The 15,168-nt window shown below is 53.5% G+C and overlaps 1 protein-coding gene across 3 annotated transcripts in view; it reads left to right on the top strand.

Annotated features, from left to right (window-relative positions):
- SIL1 (SIL1 nucleotide exchange factor) overlaps positions 1-15,168 on the top strand; it is a 91,777-nt gene extending 76,609 nt beyond the window's left edge. For all 3 annotated transcript variants that reach the window (XM_041470048.1, XM_041470056.1, XM_041470065.1), the window contains 3 exons: positions 10,722-10,818; positions 12,838-13,002; positions 14,717-15,168. In XM_041470048.1, the coding sequence (XP_041325982.1) occupies positions 10,722-10,818; positions 12,838-13,002; positions 14,717-15,067 (613 nt within the window). In that variant the 3' untranslated portion in view covers positions 15,068-15,168. The remainder of the gene's footprint in view (positions 1-10,721; positions 10,819-12,837; positions 13,003-14,716) is intronic.

Genomic DNA, 15,168 nt, shown 5'->3' with positions numbered 1-15,168 from the left:
CTCACTCATCACACAGCAGGTGGCTTCTCAGCCCCTTATGCAGGGTTTGTGTGGTCTGCTGGAGGCCATGGCCACCTCCCTGGTGTGCATGGCCTGGGCTCAGTCTGAGTTCTGCTGATGGACCTCAGCATGGAGATGCTCTGCCCCAGCTCAGCACAGGCTGCTCCCACATGGAGTCACGGCCATCCATCTGGGCAGGAAGCATTGGTGCGGGACCAGTGATTTCTGAAGTGATTTCCTGAAGCTTCTGAAAGCAGAGGCAGCACCCGGTCTCCCCAGGGCTGGCATCCCTGTGGTGTGCACTCTGGCCCTGGCAGACCCCGTGGGCAGCAGAGCCATGGGGAGGCACAGCCAGGTTTGTTTACGAGGCTGCAGTCAGCCTGGCTTTTACACCCCAGCAATTACTGGCAAGCCCTGGCTCCTCCTGCGCCTTCACAGCACATGTGTGAACTCCTGGTTGTGTCACCTCCCCATCCCCTCCTAGCGGAGTCTAGCAGTGGGAAGTGATCATCACAACTCACATTTGCCTGGCGTATGTCTTTCCACAGTTCCAGAGTGTGGAATGAATTGAACTCACTTCCTCTTTCACCTTCAAGCTGTTCCGGGATGCAGGCAGCTCGGCTTCCACAACCACGCTCAGCTCTTGGAGCTTTCTTTTGCCCTAGGGATGGAGCCCTTCTCTCCTGCCTGGCAGAGCCTGGTGTTGGAATGCTCTCTCTTGCAGAGATGTTGTTCATCTCATGATCTTTTGGGCTTTTCCTAACCTTCCCTTGCCAGACTGAGGCTTTCTGTCCACTCCTTTCTCCACTGTGGCAAAGGAGGGCTTTTTGTCTTTGCCTTCAGGGTCATTAAATCTTAAATAGCATGTTGGCTTTCTTTGTCAAGGTACCTGCTCTCTCCATCCATCAGTGATATAAGGCACACTGCTGACATTCTCTTCCTTCTGCATAATTATCTTATTCCACTTCATCTTTTATGCAGAATCTTCCCTTCTGGAAGTGCTCCTCTCCCTTCTCCCACTCTTCCTGACACCCAGTTCAGCTCTGGTATCTGCCATGGCCTTGTTTCTTACACCTGCATATGAATCCTTTTAGTTATTCCTGTATTTTATTAACTACCTTGATCACCTTGGCTCTTTGAGAGCTTGATTCAGGCATTCATAGGTGTTTCCTTCATCCTCTCTCTGAAGATGGGATCTGTGTCACCCAGCTGCAGTGCTCCTACACGAGTCTCCACCTGAGCTGGCTATCCAGCCAGGGACAGGGAATCCTCCAGCTGGCAAATCATTCCAGCTAAGGCAGGAGTCAAAGGCAGCCCCATCTCCCCTTAGACAAATCATCTTTTCTGCTTGCTACTGCTGACCTTGAATTCCTCAGATGCTTTTCAGAACAGATGCAGCCCCCTTTAGAGTGACCCTAAAGCTCTGGGCAGTGGATTTGCTTCTCTGGGCTAGCCAGGGAAGGCATGTCCCATGGAAAAACAGGCACAGGGTCTCCAGGGACATGCAGACCGCAGGTCAGGACATGTTATTGAGGGAGCCCAGGCAGCTTTTATGGGCTGGATGTCTTAATTGTAGCTGTCTGATGTTAAAAGAGAAGAATCTGACACTTGGAAAAGTTTGGGGAAATGTTTTCTTCTTAATTTGTATTTAGGAAATGTAAAGGTATATAGTGAATGTTTAAAAACCAATGGTAATAACAGTAATTATAGGTGGGCACGATTTTATTTTATCTTTTAACTGAAGTTGCTAGAAAAAATGACTGTTGTGCTGATACTTGGCAGGGACACTGATGTGAGTACCCACTTATTTCTGAAAAATGCTGTGGGATTTTTAATGACCATCAGCAGCACAACCTTGATTTTTAAATGTCATCCTAAATGTAGCAGTTACAGCCTCCTCTGCTGTGGCATGTGGGTGGGTGAGTAGGGATGAATCAGAAAGCAGAAAGAATTGCTGGTGCTTTCTGTGGCTCCCAAGTTTTCCTCGAGGGCTTCCCACCTAGGAACTGGTTGGAATTATCCATGGGTTTTATTGCAGTCCCTGGTCCTGTGGCATCTCCTGCTGTTGCTCTCCCCTCTATTAATCCATGATTAAATTGCTTGATGTAGAATGAGTTCATCAGGTTTCTTCATGAGCTGGTATTCCACAGGATATCCTCTATGTTTATCAAAACAAGATAAATGAGAAAAATGTTTCCTAGCTTTTGCAGATGCAGTTTTCCATTCTCCCTCTGGCTGGAAACATTCCCCAGACTTCACTTTTGGAGCTGAAATCTGTGCTTGGCATTTGCGAGATGGTGATTTGCTTTTGTAAATGGAGCAAAGTCTTGGTTTTGAGTCATGACTCAGTGAAACAAATCTACTTTTATCGACTAAAACGATTCTAATAGCACCATTAAACCCGCTGGGACCAGGAAGAGCCAGAGTGACACGGCAGTGGGGTGGATCCAGCATCTTCCCTGGCCTGCCAAGAAGTGGGACGGGCCGGGATGAGGCTCGGGAGCGATGAGTGGATGGGTGTTTAAGGAGCATCGCCTCCCTCCCGCCGTGGTACCCGGCTGCGGCGGGGCACGGCCGGCAGCCGGGCGGGTGGGAGCGGAGGGAGGCTCCGCTCGGAGCAGCTCTGCCTGCCCGGGGACGGGAGGAGCTGCGAGCAGATGGCAGGGTTAAAATAGGACAGAGCTGCGCCGAGCTGCTGCTGCAAGGGAGAGGAGTGAAATGCCTGTTCTCACACTTCACTTTGTGTCTCGGAAAGAGCTGCGGAGAGCCTGCGCTCCGCTGGCATTCCCAGCAGGAACGCGCCAGGCAAAGGCTTCCTCGGGTTTTTGATATTATTAGCACTTGTCTTAAAGAAAAATCAGCTCAAATGAGCAAGCAAACAAAGCGAGTAACAATGGAAGGGCTCAGCCTCGGGCCCCCTTTAGCATCTCTCAGGATGATTAGTGGGATGTGTCACATCGGCACCGGAGAGCGGGAGCGTTCAGAGCGAGGCTCTTGTGGTGCTTTCAGACAGCTTTTTGCAGTGTTTTCATCTCACCTAAGGCGTGTGAATAGGTTTTGTTGAAATATCCGAGTGACTTGGTGCGCCTGAAATGATGCCCACAGTGATTCAGCGTGCTCGGGGGGAGAATTCTGTGCAAAGCTGCCCCACCGCGGGGTCTGAGGGGCTCACTAGGGGTCCTGCAGCAGCAGCAAAGGGCTGGGAAGGACCTTGGGTGTTCTGTCACCACCAGATCTGGAGCCAGGTGGGTGGAGGCATGCAGAGAACAGGAATGCGAGGAAGAGGAGGAGCAGGGAGGCAGGAGCCAGCACTCACACTCGCACCCTGAGGCGGCTGCCAACGCTCCTGGGAGCATTTCAGTCTCCCCGTCTATAAATCAGGGGGTGCTTTGAAGGCTCTGAGATGAACAACATGGGATGAGCTCGAGGCCATGGTATTAATCCTGCACTATTGTTCTTGTTTCTTGCTGTGTTGGGATTTTTTAAAAAAGAAATCATCACAATTTTTGAGGGCTCTGGCTAAAATGGCACAGAAATAAATGAGTTCTGCTCACACTTGGAAAGCATCTCCTCATTTTTATTAATGTAGCCTCTGATGAAGCACAGCCCATCCCTCGGCACCGGTCCCTGTCTGACCTACAGTAAATACCAGGCTTTCAGGAATCCATGGGGTGTGTTTTGTAAGTGTGGCAGATAGAGCCATAAGGTTGATTTATCCTCAGAAACAAAGCATCAGTTTGGGTGATTGAACACTGGGGGGGTTTCCTGGGATGCCTTTCTCCATGCACTGTGGAGCACTTGCCTGTACCTACCTAAAGGATCAATCATTCACCACACTGAGCTGGAAGAGAGCTCATGCTGCTCCTGTGACCGCTGCAGGTGGGACACGAGTCACCCAGTCCAGCCCAGTTTGTCACAGAGGGGTGACAAACCCTCCGAGTGGCCTGCACAGCCCATCCTTCACCATCAGAACAGAGAAGTCAGGCTGACCTTGATGGGCTGACATGGCGGTGGCAGTCATCCTGAAAATCCCCAAACCTCTGTATTTTATAATAAAATAGTCTGTGGGTTGTTGATTAAACCCATAGAATCTGAGCTGTCAGCTCAGGCCCTTGAAGCTGCACCCCCTACTTGCCCGGGTGTCTGTGGGAGCTCCAGGGGCAAATTCCCCCTGGAGCAGCCCAGTGAGGGTCAATGACAGCGCTGGTGTCCTTGGAACCAGGGGCTCATGCTGGCACTGAAATACAGCTCAGAGCGGGCAACGCCAAGGGTCAGGAGAAAAGGGCTCTGAGGGTGTCCTTGGAGGCCTCACTCCTGCTGGGGCAGTGAGATTCCTGCCTGGGCTCGCTTTGGGGCTGTGTGTGATCTCCTGTCTGTTTTTGTGGGACCATTTTTCCTTATGTCTATAAATAGAGACAGTCAGTTTGTTTGTGTGTGTTCAGCAGAACAATCTGGTGTGATTGGTTTTGTTCTGGCACCTGAGATTTTACTGCCAGAGCTGGTATTCACTCTACTCTGCTCCCTAGAGAGGTGAGGAAGAGGAGGGGACTCAACTCAGTCCCTGTGTTCCCATTGTTTTCTCTGTGCTTTGGACACCTCTTTGATTCGGCTGACACATACAAGTGCTCCAGCTCCTGCATGCCATGCCTGGAATGTTGGGTCACAGCTGCAAGGGCTTTCTGCAGCCCTGCAAGGTGTCTTGCTGCAGCAGATTTGTTATTCTGTATTTTAATTTAATTACTTTCTTTTACAGCTCTTTGTATATATCTAATTATCCATCTGTTACACTGTGTTAGGGCATCACAGCTCCTGGGATTTTTTCCTGTTTTAAACACTTAACTTGCCCTGCCTGGGCTCAGGTGAGCCGTGTCTCCTCCCTGCAGGGCTCCCAGTGGGTTCAGGGCTCCCAGTGGCTCCTGACCACACCAAGCTCTGCACTTCCAGCTCAGCGTTGTGACTGCAAAGGGCCAGGAGCTCGCAGAAGGTAATTCCCACGTCCATGATGTGGCTGGGAGCAGCGTGTTCCAGTTAAACCCAATGTCACTGTGCTCCCAGGGAGCCTGGGGTTCTCTACTGGGATGTAACAGCCCTCCTGCTTTCAGAGGGGATGCTGGAGGGCTCACAAGAAGCTTGCCTCTCTCTTGCCTGGGACACAGATACGTGGTTGGAAGCCAAGCCAAGGTTCCCCCAGCTTTCTCCAGGTGCCTTCCACGTTGTTCCTGCATCTCTGGGATGATTCATGCTCCCAGCTTTGAGTATCACACCAGCCCATAAGAATCACAGAGCCACACACTCAGCTCCAATTTCTTCTCTGCAGTTCTGTTCTCCTCTTAGCAACAAATACTCCCTAACCTAATTGCTCATTAAAAGCCGTGCTGTGTCCCTGTAATCCAGGATGTCACAGGCAGCCGTGGTGCTCTCCCAGGGATGCCGCTGCTCCCCCGCCACGGCAGCCAGCGCCTGGCTTGGTAGAAAGTGAGAAGGCAGCATTGCATTGAAGTGAAGATTTTCATCTTCTTGGGGATTTTTTTATATCTCTCCTATATTCTGGGCTTTTGAACATCTAACATCTCTTTCATGTTTCACATCTTCCATATGAAATTGTTGTATTGTGTTGCCTATTGAAACCTAGTTTTCCTTTTGTCAGGTTTTCCCCCCTCACCCCTGCTTTCTTCTCTGCTGTATTTTGATCAGTGTAACGACTTAGGGCTCCATTTTTCTGTGTGGTTTTTAATCTCCTTAAGTCGTATCTCTGAAGGCCTTTGTCTGTGATAAACTCAGGTCTGAGCTGGTGCTTGGAGAAGAGGATTTTTAGGCCAGTTCTGCTGCACATGGCCCTTGGGGGAGGATTTGGGGGTGACTGTGCCTCATCCCTCCTCCTTCTCCCTCCAACACTCACAGGCAACCTTGGTGGCATTGGGGTTATTTTATTATTATCCTGTATCTCATATTGTGCATGCAAATGTCCTTTTCCATAGCTTGGGACTGTGGAAAGCCTCAGTTAAATGTGTGTTTTGTGAGGGATTCACCCACCCTGTGCTTAGGTGTCATTTACTGGTAGAGCCAGGGTATCATTTTGGAGGGTGAGGAGACTGCAGGGCTGTTGATATGGAGTTGTCCCAGTTATCCTCCTCTTAGGAAGGAAGCTAGGAAGTTTGGAAGGAGATGTGGATACCTGGGAAGTCATGGATTCAGAGCCATCTGGCTCACTGCAGCTGCTCCATGGTCATTTCCCACAGGGATAGTTCATAGCCAGAGCTTGGAGTGGGGAAGGAAGCCGTGTTCTCCTTATGTGTTGCTTCTCACTTGAACTGTTTGAATGCTTTTTTTTTTTTTATTCTTAAACCTGCAATGTGAAATTCAGTCATTCAAGTATTAACAAGCTGCTGATCACCCTGCCTCTCTTTTCTGCCCTTGTTCAGTCTCAGATTTACAGCTCTAGTTTGGGCTGGAATTACTGACACTGTAATGATCTGTTTTATCTCTCTATCTATTATTTGTCAAATAATTTTAACATGTCTGTGCTTACAAGAGCTGTCAGAAACCCTCCAAACACTGAGAAGGATGAAGAAGTCATTGGCCTTTTCAAGTGCAACCCTTGTGTTGCTTTGTTTTCAGGGCTCATGGAAATGACCTTTTCCATTGCCTGTCAAACTGTGACCCAGGTGTGAGGGTCTGAGAGCCCCAGGAGCCAGACAAGGCACACTTCAGTCCTGTTGGTTTGCTGTTGTTTTCTCCATTAACAGATTTCAGACCGAAAACCAGGGAGGGAAAGGGAAAGAGGGGGAGGGCAAGGTAAGCAATGCTGCCTCGCTGCCTGTTTCTGATCCTCAGGTTACAGCACAAGCTAAATAGACTACACTAAATTTTTTAGGCTGTTTCACAGACTTGCAGACTTTGATCCCTGGCTTTGATTTCCCAGGCGGCACCGCAGAGCGCTGAATCTGAGCAGAGAAGAGACCCATTAAGCCCCGTCTAGCCCGGTGATTATCATGCCTTTGCACCAGCACCGGGCTTTCATCAGAGCTCAGCTCTGCAGCCTCGCCTCCCTGTGCCTGGGGAGATGCCAGGGCAGGAGGAGCGCTGTGCCAGCAGCCAGGCAGGGGCAGCCCCTCCATCTCCCTCCCTTCCACACCCTGCTTGGTCCTTCCCCACCTGGCTTCAGCAGGATGCCCAGGAGAGGAGGTCAGCCATTCTTTCCCAAGGTCTCATGCAGTTTCTGCAACAAGCAGGCCATGAAATAAATATTCTGTGTGTGTCCTTGTCAGAGCAGTAGAGATGAGGGCATTTGCCTGCCTGCCCTGCTCTGTGCCTCCAAGTCCTCAGGTCCCTCCGCACCACTTGGCTTGCTTTCTTTTTATTTTTTAATTTAAATCTAATTTTGCTGCCTCATTGTAAGTTCCCACCTAACTCCAGAGCTGCTGTCGCCTCAGGGCTGTGTTGCTGCTTTTCAGTCTTCCCACACCCATTGCATGTGCAGTCTGCAAAAACTTTGAGAAGTCTCTCCTAAATTTGTGCACTTGGGGTCGTCCTAGGAGGAGTGGAACACGGGTGTCTCTTAGCAGAGAGTACTCTTGAAAAACTCCTTCATCTGCGAAGTAGGAACTGCTTCCATGCCAGGAGTTGCCGGTGAAAATGCACAGAATGTGGGCAGCATGGCTGGGAGGACAAGGAGCTCAGATGTGCAGCAAGAGCCACATCTGGAGGGGATGTGCTGTGACCCCACAGCCAGGCTGGGCCCCCCAGGGCAAACTGGGGCTGTTCAGCACACCTGGGTCTCTTTTGGGAAGCTGCAGGGGCCTGTGTTGAGTCCCCGTAGCCTGTGGCTGTTCCTCACCTGGGATAGGGGCTGGTTAATCTCATCAGTGCAGCACACCCAAACCTGTGCCATCACTGCAGCATTATGGGATGTCACCATAGGCTGGCTCAGCTTTGGCCCAGCCTCAGACTCCCGTTTCAGTGAATTTTGTTGCAGATGCCGCCATCCTGTCTCCATTAACAGATTAGCACGGCTGAATTTCCCATGCGAGCGCTCCACTGTCTGTCTCATTGTGTTTATTTTGTTCAGGCTGCTTTTCCCTGGGCTTGACAGTGTAATTTGTACAGCTCTCTGCTGAGTTTTCCAAACCTTCAGACGAGCTTTTTTTGTTAGCTTGAAGCCAGGACCATTGATAGCAGAGACCGAGCAACAGGAGCATTGAGAAGCGAGCGGCACACCCACCAGCCAGGAAGGCTCCCTCACCTCCAGAGCTGCTCCTTGGCAAAAGCTCCATGGTTCAGAGATTTTAATTAGATCAAATCCTCCAGGTGACCAGCCAAGTATTAAAGGCATACCAATTTCTCAGCTGTGTCTCTTGCTGTAAGTGTTTTTATTATTTATTTTAGAGAAATGTGACAAAAGAGCTTGAAATCCCAAATGTGCCATTCTCCTTGAATGGCACCAGGAGGTCTCCAGCCCAGGGGATTGTCCTTTCAGTGCACTTCTACTCAGCAAAGTGCCTTCCTGCAAGCTGCTTCTTCATTTGCTCTGGTCTCCATTGCCCAGAGGGACTTGCACATGAAATGGGATCAGGTTTTTGGACTCCATGCTGTTGGGGCCATGGCTGTGGCTGCAGGTTAGGCTGGAGATGAATGAGAGCCCCAGTTGTGAGCTGGGGGAAATGGCCTTGGGCCCAGGAGTGGCGTGGGGATAGGTGAAGTTTTAGGGCTTGTGCTGTTTGCCTCTGTTGACTCCCCAAATCAGTCTCCAGCCCATTCAGAGATGCCATCGATGGATCATTGCACAACATATTGGGGTGGAAAATTGCATCCTGTTTTTGCAGGAGGAGACTCTTCTGCACCTCCTGGCATGGGGAGGTTGTGGATGGGTTCCTCATGGTGGATGTGTCAGGTCCCACCTGACCCAGGCACTGCAGAAGCTGGTTTGCTTCCAGGGATGCTGCAGGGCTGGTACATGGGGGTCTGAGAATTGTGCTGCGAAAATCTCGTGTGCAGGAAGATCCTGGAGCTCCTGGGTTTGTTCTTTCTCCCTCGTGCCCTGTCTGGGCAAGTCACAGATGCCCCCACCTCGCAGAGTACCAGTGCCATGGCTGTGCCTGGATGTCTGCTGCAGCAAGCGGGTGAGGAAGGAGAAATCAAAGGTGGTTTTCAACAACCACCCTTTTCCTGCCCTGAGGTCAGCCTGGTATTGCCAGCTGGGAAGTCCCACACCAGCTTTGCTCTGAGCAGTGGTTTTAACTCCAAGCTGCTCCTTGCCTAGCCCCATTTGTCTCTGGTTTTGTTTCTTTATGACCCTGCCTGCCTCTGTGTCTCATTTCCTGGAGGGGCTGGGCTGTGGCTGCTGCAGCAGCTCCCTGGGAGCAGCGGGAGCTGCAGGTGACCTCTGTCTGGCACAGTGCTATTGCTGCTTCAGAGCCCAGCGAAGGCTGCAGTGTGGAGCTGCTCCTGGAGTGTGAGAGCACTGGAATCAGGGATCAGACAGCTGGCACACTATGCCCTGACTGTAAAAGCCCTGCCAAGGAGGGAGCTTGCAGCGTCTGATGGCTCCACCACCTTCCAAGATGCATTAGAAGTGGGCTTGCAATGTGTCAGCATAGACAGGGGGAATGGTCTGTCTGTGTGTCTGTCTGTGTCCCTGGGCAGCTGCTGACATCCTGACCTGAGGTTTCAGCCTGTCCTGGCAGGCAGGAGGGTGGATTTATCCACAGTAGTCCTTGGAGAGGAGCTCTTGCTGTGAGAGGTGTGTGGGTGATCAGCATGCTCGCAGCAAGTGAGGGGAGGGGGAAGCAGGAACTGGAATATGAAGGCTGTTCAGGAGTGGATGTGATGTGGAGTGAGAGGATTCATAGAACCAGGGAGCCACAGGGGAGGGCTCCTTGCCAGGGGAAGCCAGGTGGCATGGAGGGTGTGGTGGGAAGGCCCAGGTGACCCAGTGTGCTGTCCCCATCCCTGCTGCCTTCATTTCAGGTGTGTTCGAGGTGGCTGCAGGGTTTGTACCTTCTCCATAACCATAAGCCAGCATTGGTGGGAACTGGGGGATTTTGTTTTGGGATCAGGCTGGATTGACCCTTGTTCATGTCCACTGTGGGGTGGAAATAGAATTAAATAGAACCACTGACGCTGGAAAATCCCTCCCATACCACTGAGTCCAAGCCGTGCCTGATCCCATCCTTGTCCCCAGCCCAGAGCACTCAGTGCCACTTCTAGGCCTTCCTGGGACACCTCCAGGGATGGGCACTCCAAACCCCCCTGGGCAGCCCCTGCCAATCCCTGAGCACCCTTTCCATGGGGAAATTCCTGCTGGTGTCCACCCTGAGCCTGCCCTGGCCCAGCCTGAGGCCGTTCCCTCTCCTCCTGTCCCTGTTCCCTGGAGCATAGCCCGACCCCCCGGCTGTCCCTTCTTGTCAGGAGCTGTGCAGAGCCACAAGGTCCCCCTGAGCCTCCTTTTCTCTAGGCTGAGCCCCTTCCCAGCTCCCTCAGCCTCTCCTGGGGCTCCAGTTCCCTTCCCTGGACACTCTCCAGTCCCTCAGTGTCCTTCTTGCTGTGAGGGCCCAGAACTGGGCACAGCCCTCAATATGTGGCCTCAGCAGTGCCAGCACAGGGGACAATCACTGTCCTGGTCCTGCTGCCACCCCAGTGCTGGTACAAGCCAGACCCAGGTGTCTCCCACCTTGCCCTGCCCCAGTCTGTTGGTGACCTGACTTCTGCTCTCATCCCTGCAGCAACCCCAAAGTGCAGATTGAAGCCATCGAGGGGGGAGCCCTGCAGAAACTCCTGGTTATCCTGGCCACAGAACAACCCCTGGCTGTCAGGAAGAAGGTGAGGAGTGGGGCTGCACATCTGGGCAAAGCTGGGTTTGTGCTGAGCTCCATGTAAACACCCTCAGGACAGGGACACATGGAGAGTGTGGGACCCCCGCTGCTCCCCACACTGGGTGGGCTTCACTCCCAGGGGTGCAGAAGGGGGGCCTGGGTACCAAACCACCCCAGCAGCACCAGTGGAGCCTGCACTCCCCCGGCTCTGCGGATGTCCCCCCAGTGCCAGCAGTGGCATTCATGGTGCCTCTGCCAGCCCGTGGGGACAGCATGGTGCCACAGCTCCTGGGGGACACGGGCGAGGGTCCCCACGGCAGCACAGCCATCACAGCCTGACAAACATGGGAGCTGACGTTTGGAGGAGCTAATTGCCGCAGCCAGCCCTGTGTCCTGCCTTTGGCAGAGGCTTTGGAGCAAGAAGCAGCACCAAGAGCCCCAAGCCAAATGTGCAGCGCTGTCCATCGGGCTGGGGGCTTCCTCGCCCCCTCCCTGCCTCCCTGCTGTATTCCCTGGAGCATGAGATCCCATTACCCTCACTTTAGTGTGTGATGCCACTCTGTAACACCACCTGGCTGCTCCCAAACCCCAGCCCTGTTTTCCACAGGGACCTCCTGCATGAGGGGTCCAGCAAGGTGGGGAGACCACTGGCTCTTCCATTCACCTGTAATGAGCTCCCTAAAATATGTTCCCTTTTAACCCTGGTAAGAATCCTCCAGCAAGTGAAAGGCATAGGAGAAAGCTGTGAAACACCATGTCACTTGGCTATGGATGTAAGGAGATCCTATGGGATGCTCCTTGCTCAGAAACTCCTCCCAGGAGTGCAGGTGGCTCAACCCAGAGCTGTTTTTGGGGTGGGGATGGATGGCTGGCCGTGCAGGGGCTCTCACAGCACTGCTGTGAACCACAGTAGTTCTTTCCAGTGAACCTGAGTGCACCGTGCTGGCAGCCCCTGCAGAAATGAGAGGGGTGGGCTCAGTATTGTCCACATTCACACACAGCTGCATGAGACCCTCCAAGGGTTGAACCCTCTTTTCCAGGAGGACAGAGGTTTTAATTTGCAGCTCCTGTGCTGTGTGCAGTGTCCTGTGTCTCCAGACCGGATCCCAAGGCCAGGCTGGTGGCCAGCCCGTTCCTGCACAGGGCAGCAGCCCCGGGCTCCCGCTCCGATGGTTTTTCCGCCCCGGTGCTCACAGCCCTGCACGGCAGCGAGGCCAAAAGTGCATTCCTTCCCTGCACCGTCCTCTGGCCCACGATTCAAAAGGGAGACAGCAGCATCTCAAATTCACCAGCAGCAACGCGGAAAATGGAAAATAGAAACAAATGGGAGCAGGGAAGACGCGGCTGTCAGCTCGGATCAGTCCGTGTGGAGCCGGCGCGGCCCGGCCGCGTGTGGGGACCCGGGCAGGCCCCGACAGCAGCGCGTCCCCTGCCCCGGGCGGCCCGGCCGTCAGAGCCAGCCAGGGTGACAGGCAGCGCTGGGCTGGCCCCTAATTGCCTCCTCGGCTCCGAGCCAAGCCCCTGGGGCACTGCGGCGTGCTGGGCTCTGGCTGGTGGGGCTGCACCCTGACAGGGCCCGGGTCGGGGCTGGCGACATCATGGCCTTGTCCTCTACCTGTGGGGGTGTGGGGACATCACCCCTGGCATCCAAATCACCTCGCAGGGATCAGGCTCTGCTGGGTGGTGCTGGACACTCCTCACCCCATTGCGGGGGTGAACATGGAGAAGTGATGGGGTTGGGACTGTCAGGGGCTGGCCACAGGCCCCTCAGTGACAGCCCAGCCTGGGTTTTGGATGGAAGTACCCACGATTTGGCAGCCTCACAGTGCTGGGGAGGATTGGGATTGCAAACAGGACTGCTGGAGATGTCCTTCAGCAAGAAGAGGTTGGGGTGCATTTTCCATGGAGCTCCACACAGATGGACTGGAGCATATTTCTGCTGTCTCCATGGGGTGCCATCAAGAGGGGCCATGCCACATGGGGTGGCTATAGCCACCTTGGTGATTGCCCTCTCTCTCTCCACCAGGCTCTCTTTGCTTTGTCCTCCATGCTGAGGCATTTCCCCTACGCCCAGCAGCAGTTCCTCAAGCTGGGCGGCCTCCAGGTGCTCAGGAGCCTCTTCCGGCAGAAGGGGATGGAGCCCCTCCATGTCCGTGTGGTGACACTGCTCTATGACCTCATCATGGAGAAGGTGAGAGCTGGGGTGGCGTCTGGCCAGGAACTCCCCACCTTCACCCCTAAACCCAGCCAGGCCTGAACATCCTCACAGGACGAGGATGAGGAGGAGCCAGCCCAGCATCAGTGGGGATGAGTCCTCTTCAGCCCCTTGGCCAACACCACACCAGTGCCTGGGGGAACCCAGAGAAGCTGAAACCTTTGTTTGCCTTCAAGTCACTGCCACCATTTCCTCCCGAGAGTGTTTAAAACAGCAGGACACAGGGAACACAAGTAGGAAATGCTGGCCCTGGGCTGTGGTGTCCAGCCAAGGCCAAGGGACAGGCCAGCCCTGCTGGGTCTCTGCCTGCCAGAGAGCCCTTTGCCTGCTGCACGTCCCTCACTGGAGCCCAGCCTGCCACATTCCATGTTTTATTTTCAAATACCCTGGATTACTGCTGTAAGTGTCAGTTTAAAGCCTGTCTTTCCTTGCCATGGCTTGTTGTTCAGTCTGTGCGTTTCCCTGACTCCAGAGAATGGGAATTAAATCCACTCTGGCTCAGTTTATGGCCAATTTGCCCTGCAGATTATGGCTGCTCTAATACCTGGGTTGCAGGCACGGCAGAGCAGCACCTCTCTGTTAAATCAGTTATTTTCCAGGAGACTTTGTAAAGGTGCAAATTATTTTAGCAGGTCTGAAATCTTATCAGGTGCTGACTCTAACATGATCCTGTTAGCTCCATGGAAAAGGAGCAGACAAGGGCATTTTGACTCAAACCATTCCCATTTGATCCTGCTGCCCATTTCCCAGCTCTCCCCTCCGGCAGCCCCATCTGTTCCTTCCTCCGTGGGTCTGGGACAGCCACAGCCTGGCAGATTCTTGGGTTTATGTTAAAACAGCGATTTTTAGCTGCTCTTTGGATTGGGAATGCTGTACCCTGGGTGCTGGGGGCCTGCTCCGAGCTGGGGTGGCACGTTTGGGATGGGCTGGCTGGCTGTCAGATGGATTGGTTTGGAATCATAAAGCACTCTGGCAGCTCTCAGTGTGAAACAGGAGTCACTGGGGCTCTGAATGCTTCCTCCTGCCACATTCCTTCCTTTTCACCCCAAATCCTGCCTGCACATCATCAGGCAGCTCTCAAGAGGACCAGGAGAGGGAAGGTCTCCTTGGTGTTGTCTTTCCATGTCCCTGTCTGGAAATCTCATGCTATCAACAGCCTCTCCACCCAAGGGCTCACAGGGTGGTGTGGGGCAGTTTCCCTTCCTCCCCCTGGTCCCCTTTCCCATCTGGGCTGGTCTCTCTCACTGTAAGGGATCCAGCCCCCTGCAGAATTTCAGTACTGGGGTTCAGTACTGGACCAGGCTGGCAGGGGAAGGTCTGGCTGTGGCTGGAGGAGACTGAGATCCCCATCTGGGAGGAGCATAACAGAGCCAAGTGATGATGTTCATTAGGTGCTGCAAGCACCTGTCAGCAGGAAAAAGCATCAGACCAGAGACTTTACAAATCTTGCTGAGCATCCTGCCCCCGAGTCCCCTCCCAGGCTGTGTGACAAAGAAACCCCCAGTCCCTGCGAGCTTTCCAGGGTGAACAAACAGGCCCTGTGGCCAGGGAGCCAGGACACAACCTCGCTCTGGTCTGTGGCAAAGTCCTTGTCCACGGTAAGTGGTACAGGACACGCATCCTCCTCTACTGTGTCACCTCCTGGGAGCAGTTCCTCTCTGACAGGGATATGTTCCACCACTTCCCACAGATGCTGCTTCAGGACTCCCAGCATGGAGAGCAGATGGAGGAGAAAATCCAGCAGTACCAGCAGGTCAGGCTGGTGCCGGCGGTGGTGGAGCAGGGCTGGTGTACCCTGGTGCCCAATCTGCTGGCCATGCCCGAGCATGACACCCGTGAGAAGGTCCTCAAGCTGGTGGGGGTCCTGGTGGCCTTCTGCAGGGAGCACTACCGGGGGGACCCTGCCCTGGGCACCACCCTCAGCCTCCTGCGCAGTGAGTACGAGGAGCTGGCGGCTGAGGAGCAGAGGGAAGGGGACAAGGATGGCTACTTCAGGGAGCTCCTGGGCTCCATTAACACCATCATCCAGGAATTGAGGTGAAACTGAGGGTTCTGTCCAATTCCAGGGAGTTCAGGGTGACAGCAAGTTGGAATGGCACCGGTGCAGGTGCACTTTGGAATAAACTGCTGGACTAAACGAGA

Source organism: Pyrgilauda ruficollis, unplaced genomic scaffold, assembly GCF_017590135.1.
Source record: "Pyrgilauda ruficollis isolate IOZ18807 unplaced genomic scaffold, ASM1759013v1 scaffold105, whole genome shotgun sequence".
Taxonomy (NCBI): domain Eukaryota; kingdom Metazoa; phylum Chordata; class Aves; order Passeriformes; family Passeridae; genus Pyrgilauda; species Pyrgilauda ruficollis.
This window is presented reverse-complemented; position numbering and strand designations above follow the sequence as displayed.